Genomic DNA, 17,052 nt, shown 5'->3' with positions numbered 1-17,052 from the left:
TGAGTGTTCAAGATGAATGGACGATAGGAGAGAGGACCAAAATAAAAAGTTCCTCAAAGATCAGCCATCGTGCGCATGAACGCGTGAAGTTGCTGCCGAGTTTTCTGTTTCTTCTGCTTCGCAAGCTGCTGTGCAAGTCGCGCAAAGATCTCGCGGCAGACGTGCTGAGAGTTCTGCAAAGGAAAACAACACTCCCAACTCCGATGACAGAACCCATCCAGCACGAAAAGCACGACGACACAGGTGCATGCACACACGTCTATAAAGAAAATTCCCGACACACACAGGGAGATGTGTAACCATAGAAGGCCACATACATAAATATATGCACTGAATAGATGCGAAAACGAGTGTCTGCGTCCTGCGTCTGACCGTCTACACAGCACGCGAAGCACAAACACCTCGGCAAAGGATACTTTCGAGTGGCAAGCGCGTAGAGATAAGCGCATATTCACATATGTTTATTAGTATAAATCTATATCTATCTATCTATTTATCTATATATATATATATATATCACATATACATATATATATATATATATATATATATCACATATATACACGTGTATTTATATACCCATATATACGGAAGCAGCTCGTACAGCGGCGTCACCCAGGAAGAACGCAAGCGACCGGATCGTTACGGCAGTTGCCGACCGAAGGCAATCTCAGCGAGAGCTCGGAGGTTCACAGGAAGTGAAACGCATCCACATGCATGCAGAAAGAAAACCCGAGAAACGTTCAACCTCGCGCGGGCGCGCAGGCGTGGAACGCCCGCTCGATGTACCGATGCACACGTTCTTCACCCACCCTAAGGGTTTAGGGATTCCTGCGAGAGAGGAGAGGCCGCGGAAAGCTCTTGACCTCAGAGAGCTCGTAGAGGAGTAAAGATGGCAGAGTCGAACGCACACAAGAACTCGTGCATGCACCGAGAGAGGCAGAAGAAGTGAAAGAGGCTGAGGAAAAACAGGACGCAGAACGAGAAGAGCCAGAAGGAGAGAGGCTTGCGGATCCGCGTCTGCATGTGGGGTCTCACCGTCATGACTGTCGGGAGCGTGGAGAGGTCGATGAGCGAAGCACCGAGCTTCTGAACGCCGACAGCTTTGTACGCGCGCGGCGAGACAGCCACGAGAAGCCGACAGGAGCAGGCGGATTCCTCGTTACTCGTCATATCCCAGACGTGGCGATTCGCAATCTGAAGGCGACAAAACACCCCACGAAACCTCACACGCCTCCAACACGCCGCAGATACCAACAGGCGGGCGGGGGCGCCGCATGCAAGGCGCAAAGGGAGACACTCAACGCCTGCGCCAACACCTCGTCGAGCTGCATATACACCTACAAATATATATATATATATATATATATGCCTATAGATATGATATATGTATATATGTATATGTCGTTTAAATGAGCGTGTCGCACGGAAGAGACTTTTGTTTGGCATGCGCTTGTCTCCGCGCCGTCGCGCTCTCCTTCCCTGCCGAGAGGCCTCTTCGGCTTGCTGCATTGAGAAAGGGAAACCGCTCGCCGTGCGGCGCGCCGAGAGCGCCGGAGAACTGCGTGGATACTGCAGACGAGGCAATCGCCCCTGTCCTACACTTGCGAGCTCGTGTCGCTCGCGTCTCCAACATCCGCGCACATTCCTCGGCTCTCTGCCTTTCGCAGTCGCTCTCCTCGCACTGGGAGCGAGCAGAGCTTCAGTCGCCCCTCGCCGCGAGGGCGGAGTGTGTGTTCATGCGCTACTCGACTCCTCGGCGATTGTGGAGGCACTCTGCAATCCCAAAACGGCAACAGCGCCGCGCGCGGTCTCACCTCTCCTACGGTCACGATAATCGGCACGTCTTCAGCAGGGAACGGCTCGCCTGCGCCTTCTCTGCGGCAGCCAAACAGAAACCGAGATGAGCAGAGAGTGCTCTCGCAAAGCTGCGCCCGAAAACGCCAGCGAAGACGAGAACGAGACGGCGAGAAGAAACGAGCCCTGACAGCGAACCTATGGGTCACCTCAGCGACGGAAAACAGAACATGAGCTGATCAAACAGCCACGCTTTCTTCAGACAGAAGACTGACACACATGGGCGAGGCGAGGAGAAGAAATGAACTAACGGTCACGGGGAAGCGGAGAGCAAGAGTTCACAGGCGAAACCAGATTTTGAGCAAAGCACGCCGCCCGCGTGACTTTCCTCGCTTCTTCTTTCCGCCTCTTTGGCTTTGCGCCTCGTTCCGACGTCGGCGCTTCGGCAGTCCATTCTTTTTTGTGAGCAGACGTGTTCGCCATTCTGCGTTTCCGTCGAAGCGGCGTCCTCCGTACCTTTCGTCACACCGAATCGAGATCGGACCAAAGGTATCTCCGTCTTCTCCCTCTTCGCCTTCCTCGTCGTCAACGAAGACGCAGGGGAGGCTGAGCAACGAGCAAGGCGCGCAGAGGGACAAGCGCTCGGGGATGAGAAGCACGACACTTGACTTCGCAGCGAAACGAAGAGAGCCCGACGACGCAGGAACGCAAAATCGCGCACACACCCAGAGCGAGACGATTGGGTCTAAACGACGTGCTGAAGGGTTAATAAGAGCTAACACAGGCAAACTCCCAGAAGCGCAGAAACAGGCCGACAGGCAGACAGACAGGAAGGACTTCAGAGAAAAGAAACACACAAGGCGGGCGGCGCGTGCGGGCGGAGGGTGTGTCGCTTCTGCGGTGAAATGTTCCCCCCCAACAAAACCCAACAAAAACCGAAGGTGCGCTGGCGTTTCGGCATCGCGGAGCACCGCGAGTGAATGTCCCTCTGCATTCTCGAAGAGTTCACTCCAGTTCTCGCCTCCATCCCTGAGCGAGAGGCCGCCGACTGGGGTACGTACACTGTCGTCCGCAGCGCGGCATGCACCGCCAGGCTGATGGCGTCGAGGAGGCAGCCGCCCGCCTTCAAGACCTGCAGCAAGGGACAAAAACCGAAAACGGAGACAGTCGAGAGAGAGGGAGAGACGAACAGCTAAGGTGAAGGACGAAAATCCAGAGAAGAGAGACACGTGGAGAGAGAGGGGGGAATTACAGGCCTCCACCTAGCACAGCTGTTCCACCCGAGAAAGAGAAAAGCACATGCGAGAAAACGCGCGTCAAGATGCGCAAAACGTCGCGCACCGCCTCACTCCCAGGCGCCAGGCGGCCAGCGACTCTCGACCCTCGCTTCGACTCTTCTTTCGCCGCGTCTCCGGCGCCTGTTCAGCCTGCGCTCTCTCGCCTGGCGTGCGCGCCACGGCTCCATCGCGAGGCGTTCTCTAGCTGGCCTTAGGATTTAGGGTTCTTCATGTTCAGTTTGCGCCTTCTGCGACTTACGACGCAGTCGGCGAAAACCTTCCAAATGAGTTTCCCGGGGACTAGGCAGAGCTTTTTGCGGTCGATAGCGCTCAGCATCATGTCCGCCAGAAGCGACTGCAGGCTGCCGCTCGAGCTCCCTTCGCCGAGTCCGAAGGCCTCCAGCGCCACGCCCCCCACGCCGAGCGCTGCAGAACTGAACAGAAGAAGAAAACGGAAGAAAACGCAGTCAGAAGCAGAGGCAAGAGAGGACAGCGAAGCATAGTCCGGAAGGGTGTAGCGGCCGCGGCGCCAGCAGGAGAACGCTAGCCGGAAGCGACGCCAAAAAGAAGAACGAAGGGGGGAGAAGGCATCTGGGTGACGAAAAACAGCGCCGCGAAGGGAGGAACCAGAAGAAGACAGATTTGGACAGAGAGGAGAGAAACGCAAAGCAGGCGCCTTTGCGCATTCACTGAGAAGCAGCACTGTGAAAGAGTGCGCCGATTTGTGAACGGAGACGCAGATAGTTCGGCGTCCAAAATGTTTTGTTACATAGTATAAGTCAAGTAAAAAGGACCTTTAAAATCTTCCTGTTCTTCCTCGCTTCCTGGTTTTAAACTTTTCGCACAACGCATCCGCCTTACCAATCGGCAGTGAGGTAGAACTCGCCTTCGTCAGGCACCCCTGTTGGACGCGCAAGCTGTACCTGAAGAAGGAAATAATTCCGCAAACTCCGCCGCTTCATATATCACAAAAACAAGCAAGCCATCCACTCCCAAATGAGACTTACACGAGAAAAACACACCCTATAGGCATGTCCGTGTCGGGCGTCGAGCGGATGCCTCCGCAGAGGAGACGGCGTAAGGTGTACGAAACGCCTAGATCTAGACACATCAACACGTATAAATGTATATATACACATATATATAATCAACCTCCTACATCTACTCATGCAAAGACGTGCAGATATATATATATATATATATTTATATATATGGACAGGACCATTCATCTCCCTACGTGAGAATACAGAAGCGCAGACAAGCGTATTGACTCAGTGCGACGGAAGCAAAATGCGCGATTTTAAATTTTCTCTCACGGAGATTCCGCAGAGCACTGTATTTTCGCTGCTTCGGACGATGGCGGAGGCTGAGCACTTGGGCAGCGCGAAGGTCTCCACTTCGCTCGGGCGAACATGAATGCATGCGCGCCCGTCTTCGCGGACGTTGCAGGCGATGCCTTCCTCGAGGTAGAGAAGCTCCGCAGTGCTCAACAAGGAGCGGCCGCGATGCGCCGCAGGATCCTCCGCGGCAGCCGAGGCGTTCAGCGGAGTCGCGGGGGCCATTCCGCCGAAGGAGGGGAAGAAAGCAACTTAGACGGCAAGGGCGGAGGGAAGAAGAAGGCGCGGAAAGGAATGAGAGACGGAAACGAAGGAAAACGACAGCGGAGAAGTCGAGAAGGGCGTTTAGAGGCAGGAGCGATGAAGGCCGCGCAGAGAGAGAAAATACTCGAAGGAAGCGAAAGGGAACGAAAGTGGAGACAGACCGAAAAAGACAAGAGACGACAGCAGAAACTTGAAGGCAGATTCAGGAAGCGAGAGGCGAAGCAAGTCTGACCGGGCTATACCGCCTACATAAAATGTGCGGCAAAGCAAAGAAAGAACCCCGCTCGACACGTCTTCCAGCTAGAGCAACGATGTGAAGGAGACGATGAACCAAGGCAGGGGCCTTCGCGCCCGCCTGGAGAGGCCCGGTCTCCTTCTAGGGTCCTCTTTCGGAGCCCAAATCCCTCTCCGTCGTCTCTGCCTTCTCTAGTTTGAGTTCCCCTGCTCCCTCTTTCGTTTCATCTCCTGGCTCGCAGCGAGAGGAAACTACGAGTTCTTGAGGACGGCGGAGCGAGGAAGAAGTAGAAGCGAAGGAGGCCAATTGCAAGCTGCTGTGGTTCAATTTCTGGTTCAGTGTAGACGAGCGCGAAGGAAACCGCGGCTGCAGACGGCGCGGATGTACGGAGAGCGAAAAAGACAAGTTACATGATCTCGCTTCCGCAGAAGCGACACAGGAAGACGGCCGCGAGACAGGGAGCGGAGTAGAAAACCGAAACCGAGGCGCGCATAGTGCGCTTAGCAGACCGGAGCTTGCGCATAGAGAATCCTCAGATGTACGCAGAACAGACAGAAAAAGAAGTTCACGCTTGACCGGATAAAGGGGGCAGGCGAATCCATGCTCAGCGATACGATACAGACTTCTTCCTGAAGCTGCTCCGAAGGAAGCGAGACGAAAGCAGCCGCCACGCGTCCGCGCTTTGAGAAGAAAAGGAAAGAAAACCAGTCAAGCAGGCGCTGCTTCGGGAAGTAGAGCCTGAGAATGCTGCCGGAAGGCCTGCAAACGGCAGAAACGTTCTTGAGAAGACTGCGGATCGCGACCGCCTGCATGCTGTGGCCTTGGCGCGCAGACTAAGCACTTGGGCGCCAGAAGAGCGGGCGACTCGAGAACCAATTTCTCTTCCCCAGAGGCGCCTCCAGTCTGTCCTCTCGTTTGAAACCGACAGGAAAGAAGTGAGGTCTTCTTCTCGTAAGTGTGTGTTTCCCCCTGGAGGACAGAAAAGCCGACGAAGCGCAACTCCAACTCGAAGCTTGTCGCGAGTCTCAGCTGCACATGCAGCGCAGCCTGCAGCGCCGAAACACTGTGGGGCCCGTGAGTTGAGAGAGACCGCGGAGACCGACAGAGAAGGGAAATTCAAAGAAAAATGTGTATTTAAAAGACAGAGCGCCTCTCAGGCTCGTTGCGCGTCGCCTGTCTTCTTCTCTCGCCCCGATTCAGCGGGTATCTTCGCCCTCTTTTGCGACACGTCGGTGTGCTGCGTTCTGTCTCTCGCGGCTCTCGAGTCATCGCTTCTCTGTCCTGAAAGTCTCAGGTTTCTTCTTCTCTCTTGCTCGTTCTGTTAACAGTCTCCGCCGCGTCCCTCCTCGTCCGCCGTCGGCTCGCTTCCTCGTTTCCCACCGTCTCGTCTGGTGTCGCGCTCCACTGGGCTCTCAAAGCGGGCTCCGTGCGGGTTTTCTCTCTGCTTTTTCCGTTAAAGCGCATGTTTAACGGTTCTCTGTCGCGGCACGATGGAGGACGCAAAGCTGCAAGCGATCCACGACCACCTTTCGCAGAAAAAACAGGAGAGAGGAAGTCGCGGCGGACTCGGTAAAGGAAGCGCGGCGCTCCGCGTTGCGCCTCCGCAGCCTGCGCCAGAAGGGAATGGCCATGTCTACTTCAGCGAAGACGACGACGAGAAAAAGAGGCGAAAGCAGAAGAAGCAAGGCGCAGGAACCGAAACCAAGGGAGCAAGCGAGTAAGCTGCGCAGACGTTCAGGACACTATAGCGAGAAACGAAACACCAGAGCGCGGCATACATAAATACATATACATATACATATACATATACATATACATATATATATATATATATATATATATATGCACGTATGTACATATATATAAATATTCATGAATGTATATACGTATGCTTGTAGGTATGGGGGGACACGAAGCAGGCGGCGGCATGAACACGAAGAAAGACAATAGGGAGGTAGAGGAATGACTCGACAGCGACGCAGGATTCGTGCGTGCATCTGTCTCTCTGCCTGCGCATGCTATACCTTCCCTTTCGGTGAAGATTTTTTGAGCACACTGCAGCATCTGTACGTCATTTCTGCGGTTGCCATGTCGTTGTCTCCTCCATATATTTTTAGATCGCTGTCCTGTGTCTGCGCTTAGCGTTGTGCTCTCTTCCGTGGATTGAGTCGCTCCCTGTCTTTATAACCGGCCTCATGTCGCCCTACTTCATTCTTTTCCGGGTGTACGTTTCTTTTGTGCGCATCTTTTGAGAGGAGCGTCTGGCGTTGCTTGGCGATTTTCTTTTTTTTAGCTTTTTTTTTTCCCGTGTCTGCAGACCGTGGCCGTCGACTTCGCCCCTGTACGGCTTTTTCATCCGCGGCGGTACTCTGGCTCCTTCTGCACGTAGGTGTCTCTTTTTTTTTCCATTTTTACTCAAAATAACTGCGAACAAAGACGAAGCATCTATGCCACGCATCAGCACGCGAGAGACGGGGAGCTTATACGCACCTTATAACGGCGAACATGCGCTACATTGCTGCCGCGGCAGATCTTTATCCAACCTCTTCTCAGTAGAGAGATATTGATAGGTAGATATAGATTGATAGACACATTCGGATAGGTACCGACTGCGAGCTAGCTATAGATGGATAAATGTAGATGGAAAGGTAGATTAGACAGACAGAGATAGGTGGGTAGATGCATCTGCGGCCAGGTGTGTCGTCAGGCCCGATGTGTTTTCTCGTGTGTTTCAGCCGCTGAGCAGGACGCCTTCATGGATAAACTGAAGAAGGCACGGCGCCGCGGGAGTCACAGCAGCGCCGAGGGCGAAGCGCTGGCCTCTCAGGCCTCCGCCTCCTCTTCGCGGGAGAAGAAGGCGGAGGCGGCGTCGCCCAGAGCGGCGGAGAAGCGGAAGAAGAAGCGCCGAGAAGAAGAGGTCCCCGATGAGGAAGCGGAGGCGGACGACGAACCTCAGGTTGAGATACAGAAGAAGAAGAGAGTCAAGGAGGCGGAGGGCGTGGGCGGGGATGTCTCGTGCGCATCGATTGTCCCTCTGCCGAATGCCCGCGTGCTTCGCCTCTCGCTGTCGCGCGCCTCCATCCCCTCGGCTTCCGCTGAGACTCCGTCGCTCGAGGCCGCAGTTGCAGCCCTTGTCGCCAGGGAGGCCGTCGCGGCGCTGAGTCCTGCGAAGAAGTCCGCGACGACGCCGAGCGCGTTCCTCGTTCTCGCGGGCTCAGGCCCCGTTGCGCGCGTCGCCCTCGAGACCGGCTGCGTGCTGAAGAAGCTCAAAAAGGCGCAGCTGACGCACATCAGCGGCCTCCTCCGTCTAGGTGGGCGCCGTCAGCCCGCGCAGGGAGTGTGTGTCGAGACATCGAGCTGCGCTGCGCGGGTTCGGGGGAGGGACAGGGGGGGGAGGGCGTTGCCTGGCGGTGGGCGGTGAACGCCGTGCGCGGGTGTCTGTCTGCGCGTGACATGCCTTCGCAGGAGCGCAGAACGACACGCGGCTGTTTGGCACGTTTTTGGAAGGCGCCGACGACGGCGCCGGGGTCGCGGTGTCGGGTTCGTTTCAGGTAGGCGCAGCCGCGTGCAGAGCGGATCATGACAAGGCGTCAGCAGTCGCCAGACTGCAGCCAGTTCCCCTCGCGGCAGGAAAGAAGACGGTGCAGGGTTTGGGGGGGAACCGCGCAGAGCTGTGAAGCGGGACCGTTAGTCTGACATTAAAAAGTGTTTTCGTGTCCAAATGAAGCCCACGGTGCCAGGTGCCTGCTCGCCAGCTTCCTGGAGACACGCTCTGCATGCGCGCGCGGATTCCGGTTCATCTGTACGGAGGCCGCGAGACCTGGCGCCTCGATTCCAGCGGTGTGTGACTTCGCTTCATGTCGAACTAACGGACAGCCTCAGTCGACGTGTGTTTCGCTTCGCGCAGGCGTCGAGCTGCGTCACGCCGAAGAAAGGCGAAGTGACGCTCTACGGCATTTGCCTGCCGTGAAACGCCCTCGAGAGACAAGGCCCCAGCTGGCGGTCGCGAAGGAGAACTGACAAGCAGAGAGGAAGAAGGCGACGACGGGGGGAGATAGGAACGGCGAATGAAGCGACGGAAGGAGAAGGCGGGGGGTAGCGGGGACGCGGGGAGCAGAGAGGGACGGAACTTCGTGTTTTGAGAGCTACGCGATGCTGTGTGGGCGAGGGGGGGAAAAAACCGAACGGCGAGTTCGTATTTTTTCATCCACGGCAGTTCCGCGGATTTGGAATGTCGAGTCTGGCGCGCCCGTGAGATCGTGTAGGCAGCTGCTGACGCATAATACTGGCATTCATGGATACAGCTACAGATACACAGATAAATATCTGTATTTGTCTGTGTGTGCGTGGAGCGTATTCGCCGCATGATGCTCCGCTTCCACTGGCGGCTGCAGATGAGGTCCCGTCTCTGTTGGGAAGTGTAGATAGTCACGAATCTTACAAAGGGCTGTCATCTTTCCAATGAAGTTGCCGCCGCATTCTTTTTGCAAAAGATGTGACTCCTTGCTGGAGCGCGACACCGTCTCCGCAGCAGAGCAGAACGCCCTCCTCCCTCGACACCGGGTGGGAGTGCAAGGTCTATGTTTTGGTATGAGAGAAATCTACGTTGCTGGGCTGGGCCCCATGCAAAAGTGAGGCGATCGCCTTTCTAGAGTCCAGTGCTCACAGGGTAGCAGCTCATCGGAGACCGAGAGTTCAGGGGAAGTTGAGCGAATTGGAAGGCCTTTTGAACCCGACGAGACGAAGGCAGAAATGTGGTTTACATGGCTGATTTCGTAGTGTGTACCGTCTTCGGTAAACCCTAAACGCACCTAAAGAATGCGCAGGAAGGCATTCATTCATCCTAGGGCGACGCCACAGCACGATACGTTCAGCCGGCAGAGACAAGCCCCGCGTCAGCGCGCCGAACGCAAAACGCCTGTGACAAAAACTCAGCGACTGCACATTCTGCAGAAAAAGCATCTGGCCTGCTCGGTGTCATGGATTCCTACCCCCGCCGTCGACCGCTACACAGCCTCGATGGCTTTCTCTGCACGTCCCCTGCGTCCTACATCTGCGGCTCCAACACTCTCTACAGGCTGGCAGCCCGGTGGCAGGTGTGCGCAATCGCTAGCTCCGCAGTTTCTCTCTAGACGTCAACGAACAGAGACTATTCCTGAGCGCTGCGTGTGCCTGCACCTGTGTAGGGGGGCAGTCTGCGCTCTTGGGTGACCCAACGCTTCGCCGCACGTCTGGCAGTTTCCTCTGGAACGTCTGCACGCTGTCAAGAAGAATCTCTTTTACGCAGCCTAAGGGGCGACAAGGCCCTTGCGGCTGTGTGAACCATCAATTCAGTTCTTCGTCTGTGCGAATGAACGGTCACTCTCCACGAAGAAGACGCCAAACTGGACCTTGCGTTCTTAGAACTCTAGCCCTCTCGAGTCAGCAGATTCGCATCACGGAGCACTCGAAAGGTCTTATTCTCCCGCGTACTAGCTGAAGATTCAAAAATGCACGCCTAGACGCAAAGATAGATCTCCCCGCCGCGAGGGAGGAAGCATCCTCGCAGGGAGTGAAGGCACACACCAAGACCGAGAAATGCAGACCACGCCGCGGGAAAGGCGTCCCACACGAAACTGAGACGCGTGCACAAGGAACGAAAAGAAAGACCGAGCCGGTCTCCAGGCAGAGCGGTACCACGACAGATTTGCATCCTGGGGAAGGACGACGCCGTCACAGGAGACGATGACACCGCTCGAACTCGCTGCAGCGAGGCTGCAGGTCGCGCCGCCCCCGCCCGATTGGACTGCCATCGCCCTCTTCGCCACTCCTCTTCTCAGGCGCAGCACGAGACGACGGCCGCTAAGTCTGACAACTGAGAAATACACGCAGACACCCAATTGGCACTACACACACGTAGCCACGGCACCGAACGCACTGACTTGCGACGCGCTTGCAGTCAGAAGACACCTCTTTCCTCAAGCGTTGTCATCCGCCTCGCCGACGCCCGTCCCTCCGCACGGTCGCTTCGCGTCTTCGCGCTCCGCCGCCGTCATGCACGTGGGGACACCGGCTCATCTTCATCGTTCTGCCCGCGAGTGTCATGTTGTTTTCTTGCCTGGGGGGTGTCCGCTGTGCCGAACTTCGTTGATTCGCACCGGTAACGCAGAACAAACGCGGCAGCGCACACCTCCTCTATGTTACGTACACGAAAAGGTGGACGCGCCCCTGCCTCGGGAAAACTGCGCGATCCCGTGACTACGGTTTGAGTAGAACTGCTCAGCGCCCGAGGCACACTGTCACACAAGCACTCCGCCAGCACGCGAAATCCACTGCGTCCAGACTCGCAGGGACTAACCTCTTTGTCCTCGCGGCTTCCTTCCCCTCTCTCAACCCTGCTCCCCTGAAGGAAGTCCCAGCCGCCTCGCTTCGGCAGCGAAAGCCGCACGCTCCTCACGCATTCCTCTGCCTCCCGAGCAACCTCCGCTTGAGGACCCCTGCCTCATCCACACGCGCGAACGCGCATATCACGCATCCGGCGAAACGCGCGCAGAGACGCGGCGCTGACCTGCATTTCGCTTCCGCCTGGCTCCCGGTCGGCACGCACCACGACTTCCGGAGCAAACTCGTCGCCACTTCAGTGAAAACAGATCCCATTGCATGACCTGAATATGTAGATGAGGACGCACGCGAAATCGTGTATGTCTCAGTTCAACGCGCATCGATCTACGAACACCCGCGCACTCACCGCCCGCGTCCGACGACGCACGGACGGCTGAGGGGGATGCAGTCCCCGCGGCTCCGCGCCGCCTTAGGCCTCGTACTCGCCTTGGTGGAACAACTCCTCGTCGTAGGTGTTGGCGACGATCTGCCGGCCCCCGAACCAGCGCCCATGGAGCGAAGGAATCGCCTCGCGCGCGCCAGAGAGATCGGAAAACTCAACAAAAATGCGAACGGTATCCTTGACCGGGTGGACTTCCACGCGCTTGATGCTGCCGAACTTGGAGCACTCATCGCGAACCTGCGATGCCAGCAGAGAAACGCGCGGCCGCAGCGCGGAAAATCATGATGCGGCACTCGCTCAGACCAACAGACAACTTTTAGAAAATAAACGAGAGGAGACGCGCCTGCCTCAAAGCTGCCTAGGCAGCCGTGTCGCTGCGAGGGAGCGCGAAATCCCAGCGGGGACTGGACATGCAACAGGGACGCACGCCACGGAGCTGCACAGGGGTTTCGTTCAGCAGAAATCACGGGCTGCCAGCACAGAAAAGTGGCGTGAGGCGCAGGCGCCTCCAGCACGTCCCCCACGTACCTCGTCCTTCAATTCGCCGTCAACTTCGCTGGGGCTAACCATGTTGGTGAGAAGCACGACCGGGCTCTGGATGTTGGTCGGCGCAGGAGGGAGAGGGACTTCGTCGTCATCTCTCAACTCGCCTCGCCTGTCTTTCCCGCTGTCATACGAACTCTCCTGTCGATCTGTGTCCTTGCTCGTCCCGTTGACTGTCGCGCTGTCCTGCGAGCCGCCGAGCCCGGGCGGCTGCACTGCAGACACACCCCCAGCCGTGGGGGCGACAGCGGCCGCCGCGCCTCCCCCGGGCGCCGAAGGCGTCGCACCCGAGACGGCAGGCGATGCGAGGCCTCCGACCGCAGCCGCGCCCAAGGCTCCGGCGGCGGAGAGACTCGGGACGAGACCCGCGGCCCCCACCGGCGAGGCGCCAGGCAGCCCTGCGGACATGCCTGGAAGGAGAGCCGAAGCCAGCGAGGGCAACGGCGTGTTGTTGCGCATGGCAGTGGCGAAGTTGACCTTCAGCTGCTTGCCTGCGCGCAAACATTCACAACGCAATCGACGCAAACGTCCACGGCGAGTGACTGAGCATGCACGGACGCCGTCGAGCCCGCGACGGGACAGCGAAGCAGCGGCAAGAGACGAAAGCGGTCGCTTTGGGCACGGCCTCGAAAACGAACTTGCAGGCATCATCGAAGTGCGAAAACGTCCTTTACCTGGCCTTATTTGCTGCCCCAGTTGACGACTGGTGACGCAGACACATGTAGAACATGATCTTGGCTGCGCACTGCAAAAAAATGAGGGGTTTGTATTTACATAGATATACCCACTGCATTCTTACCGGCGACTTCGAAGCCGTTCATGGTCTCAATCGCAAGCTTCGCCGCATCTGCCGTCGCATACTCGATGAAGCCATAGCCTCTGTGCTGTTGCGGGTTTTCTTGGGACGGCAGCAGTTGGCAGCTGAGGATGGGGCCGAAGACGACGAAAATTTTCTGTGGAAAAACGGGAAAATCGACGCACACGCTTCCTGCAACCAGGCCGAAGAAGAGGCTAGCACGCCCTGGCGCGCGGGCAAGCTCTGCCGAGCTCTGGAACCTCAGCGCACGAGCGTCCCAGCCGCCGCTCCACTGCTGCGAGCTCCCCGTAACCGAATGCCTCCTCCACGGGGCCTACCTTGAGATCCTCCGACGAGAAGCCAAAGGGCACGTTGCCGATGTAAACGCGGTTGTTTGCCATCTGCTGCTGCTGGAGTTGCTGCTGCATCTGCTGCTGTTCGGGCGAGAGCGCAGTCGTTTGGCTCGTAGATAAAAGCCCCGCTGCATGCCAACGCAAACGGCGGCGAAGCGTCATGCCGCGCAGACGCACGCACTCAAATCACGTGTCCGCCTCCATTCTGCGACCAGTCCAGCGCGGCAACAGCAGCGCCCCAGCGCGTCAGACGAGGAAGCTAACTCAAGTGCCCGTTCGCCGACTCGGAGGAGAGGGGGGGGGGGGGGGGGGGGCAAAGGCACTATAGTTCCTAGAATACTGAAGAGGAGTCCGGTCTTTATGAGGTACAGACAACAAGTTCTTTATGACTGCAGTCCCCTCTGGACTGCTCAAGACGCAGCTGAAGGTGTTGGACTTCAGTATCACGATGGTCATGTTCCCTTGGACGCTGGAAGACCGAGTCGAAACAGCTTGTCTTACCCAGGGTGGAGGGATCCGCTGCACCTGTTCGACCAGCGAGAATTGCCGTCGCCGCCGCAGCCCCGGCTTGCGCGCTGTTCACCATCGTCGCGCCTGGGGAGAGGCCCGTTCCGAGGCCCGTAAGACCTCCTGCCATGCCTCCCAGCGGGCTCATGGTCGCTGAAGAGAAAACAGGAAGAGGCAAGGAACCAAAGTTGCGTATTCAAAGCTCGAGTTTCAGATAACAGGTTCTCTCCTATCGACCAAGGTATCTGTTCTGAATTTGGTAGTCGTCTTGGGTGGATAGTGTATCATATCCTCCGTATGAACCCTAAACCCTGAACGAACCAGAATCCGTGTTACACTCAACAAATGGGATTCCTAGGTTTATATGCACTGCTAAATCTGAATCAAACATACAAATTTTAGGAGTTCTCTTGTGCTTTTCACGACCACCATACTACTAGGTGCATTAGCAAAGCATAGCGAAGATAATAACCCCGAGCACCTTTACATCCCTTAAATCAAAAAGAGGATCAAATCTTCCTTGAGTGAGCCGGGAGGCTCGACTGAGTAGCCGGAAGACAGGCACCAGAGGGCATATTTCTCCGCGGACAAAATCGCAGCTACGTGGCACAAACGCTTACGCATCATCATCGCCGATCTCTGCAGCTGCTGTCCGCCTGTCCCAACGGCCGTCGGGCGCCCAACCTTGATTGTTCTGAAGGAACACACAGGCACGGCAGCTACCGCAACAACGCGTGAGCAGAGGGGTTTCCATCGCAGAGCCGCACGGAGGCGTCACAGACACACCACCACAACTTCCCGGACTAGGAAACTTGCTGTCTGCCAACGTCACATCGACCACGCCCGAGGAGCGCAGCACACGAGCCGCCAACTCTCGTCAGCGTGGACTGTGAGTCTCTCGGAGTCGGCGCGCGACGCATTCCACAGACTCCACTCTCACGCACAGAGCGCATGCAACCTTCGACGGCATCGAGCTAACCGCGCGCGCTGCAGAGACGGGCGGACTGGCAGCTACCTAGGACGACGACCGAGAGCCGAAATTATGCATGACAGCCTGGAATGCGTCTTCTGCTTCGCTACTGTCACACACTGGGGCAGGAGAGCGGCGGAGAAGCCAGACAGGGCATCAGCGGACAGTCAAGAGACAAAGGAGCGAAGCGCAGGGGGGCACAGCACAGCAGGCACATCGCACAGACAGACAAGACAGCAGACAAGCACATCAGACAGATCCGGCAAGTGAAGCCAGCGCGGGCGGTGGGCAGCAGCGACGCGGGAGAGAAAGGTTCCCCGTTGATTGAGTGTTTTCCAAGTCGAGGATCGGGTGTGCATACGGACAGCAGAGACACACAGCAGCAGCATAGACAGAAAAAGAAAACGACAAAACATGACGGAAAAACGCGCTTCCTAGCCAAACAGCGACTCCCATGACTCCTACCATCCACGCTGCCGGCTGCGCAGAGACTCGCAGGCAGCTCATGCGTGAACTGCCGCCACACTCGCACATCCACGCAAATCCCGAACGCCGCGACGCGCCAACTCGAGTCCAAAGAAGCAAGCGCCGCGGAGCCTCGCGAAGGGCTCCTCGCCGACACAGTCACAGGGTCGACTACGCGCCTCGTGAGCGCGGCGCAGGAGCAGAGAAGCGGCTCGAGGGGGGATTAAGGGACAGACAGAAAAGACGCGCGAAGGCCCACAAAGCTTACCGGCCTTTGAGGACGAAGTTCTGCATCGTCGAGAGCGCCATCTCGGCAGCTTCCGGAGAAGCATATTCAACGAAGCAAAAGCCCTTGCTGCGGTCGCCCTCCTTCGGCATGTCAACTGAGACAATCGTTCCGAAGGCCTGCAGAAAAGAGAGTCGCAGAGCCGAAACGACGGCGCCGTCACCAGTCGAAACAGACGCTCTGAGAACTACATGGCAGAGCTCGAATGCAGAGCTAAAAAGGAGTCTCGTGGTGCGCCGAAGCCGAGATAACACAGAATTCGAGACGATCGCCAGGGGAAGGTGACGAACCTGGAAGACACTCTTGATTTCCAGTTCCGTCAGGTAGTAGTCCAAGCTGCCGACGTAGATTCTGCACATCTGCGTAAAAACGCACAGAGCGAGCACGCAAAAAGGGATCAGATCCCAGCGGCCGGCGGGGAGGGAGCCGGGGGGGGGGGGGGGGGGGGGGGCGGGGGGGGAGCGGCGGGACGACCCACACAGGGACGCTGCATCTCTTCGCCTCGCACTCGCAGGTGACGGGCTGGAAGTCGTTCCCGCCGTTTGATCGTCCGCCGCAGCCGGCACGCCGTGCTGAAGGACAGGGGCGCCTCCCGCGAAAGAGTCACCACGGCTTGACCTCAGTGCACCAAGCTAAAGAACCGACACGCTGACACATTTTCCGCCCTCCCTCTCTTGCCGGAGATTGCAACAGCGCCGCGGATCACCGCGAAAGCGGGTGCGCAGTCACTCAACTTACCGCCTTGTTTTGGAAGTTCTGCATCATCAGACTGTTTTGTTGCTGCGCGAGGGCCTGCGTGACGCTCAGTCCAGCAAGACCTGAAAAGACAACATGCCGCGTGGAGACGTGCGGACACTCGATGAATCACCACCAAGAAACCGCAAGAGCTGCGTGTTTTTAGAATCCGACGGGGCGTAGACACTCAAAAAAACAAGCAGTCACATCTGAGGCAGGCCTTACCTGCGCCAGCGAGACCAGGGATGGCGGGCGTGGCGCCCTCCTCCGCGCCAACGTCCCATCCTGTTCTCTTCTTGCGTCGTCGCTGCAGGAAGAAAAACGAAAGAAAATCCGCATGAGGCACGGCTTCAAATGCGACGCCTCCTCGGAGCCCCGTAGGGAGCCGCGCAACCGCGGCACATCGCATCCCCAGCGGCCAAACGCCGCGGGGAGGGAAGGTCTTGAGTAAAATGGAATCGAACGATCACTTTTGTTTCTCAGTGCACGGAGCTGAACACGAATACGAACGGCTTCGTGCGCGGAGAGCGCCGCCCGCAAGAGCAGACGGCATGACGGCGAGATCTCCCTAAGAGACGAATCCACAAGCACTTTTCGTCGCGGGAGCAAATGGCAGACGGGCTAAAGCTGCAAAGCGAGGACGGAAAAAAAGAAAACTCACCTCTTCGCGGGAGTCGTCCCTCCGCGGGCTCCTGCTCCTGCTGCGTGATCTGCGCTCGGGCAT

The 17,052-nt window shown here is 57.2% G+C and overlaps 3 protein-coding genes across 3 annotated transcripts; 1 reads left to right on the top strand and 2 right to left on the bottom strand.

Annotated features, from left to right (window-relative positions):
- Window positions 1-53: 53 nt before the first annotated feature.
- BESB_066430 (3' exoribonuclease family, domain 1 domain-containing protein) lies at window positions 54-4,636 on the bottom strand (the record flags this gene model as incomplete). The annotated part of the gene is made up of 8 exons (XM_029365036.1): window positions 54-173; window positions 1,039-1,197; window positions 1,818-1,878; window positions 2,314-2,403; window positions 2,859-2,929; window positions 3,334-3,508; window positions 3,936-3,997; window positions 4,391-4,636. 8 exons carry the CDS (start codon window positions 4,634-4,636, stop codon window positions 54-56), a joined length of 984 nt encoding a protein of 327 aa, XP_029218619.1.
- A 1,764-nt stretch (window positions 4,637-6,400) lies between these two features.
- On the top strand, window positions 6,401-8,587 carry BESB_066420 (uncharacterized protein; the record flags this gene model as incomplete). The annotated part of the gene is made up of 4 exons (XM_029365035.1): window positions 6,401-6,627; window positions 7,228-7,295; window positions 7,646-8,221; window positions 8,376-8,587. 4 exons carry the CDS (start codon window positions 6,401-6,403, stop codon window positions 8,585-8,587), a joined length of 1,083 nt encoding a protein of 360 aa, XP_029218618.1.
- Window positions 8,588-11,700: 3,113 nt separating this feature from the next.
- Window positions 11,701-17,052, bottom strand: BESB_066410 (RNA recognition motif-containing protein; the record flags this gene model as incomplete). Its single annotated transcript, XM_029365034.1, has 11 exons — window positions 11,701-11,910; window positions 12,202-12,707; window positions 13,016-13,169; window positions 13,351-13,493; window positions 13,867-14,025; window positions 14,493-14,566; window positions 15,576-15,712; window positions 15,884-15,952; window positions 16,332-16,411; window positions 16,554-16,635; window positions 16,990-17,052. 11 exons carry the CDS (start codon window positions 17,050-17,052, stop codon window positions 11,701-11,703), a joined length of 1,677 nt encoding a protein of 558 aa, XP_029218617.1.

Source organism: Besnoitia besnoiti, chromosome VI (genome assembly GCF_002563875.1).
Source record: "Besnoitia besnoiti strain Bb-Ger1 chromosome VI, whole genome shotgun sequence".
NCBI lineage: Eukaryota > Apicomplexa > Conoidasida > Eucoccidiorida > Sarcocystidae > Besnoitia > Besnoitia besnoiti.
Note: the sequence above shows the minus strand (reverse complement) of the source record. Positions and strands in the feature narration are given on the sequence as shown.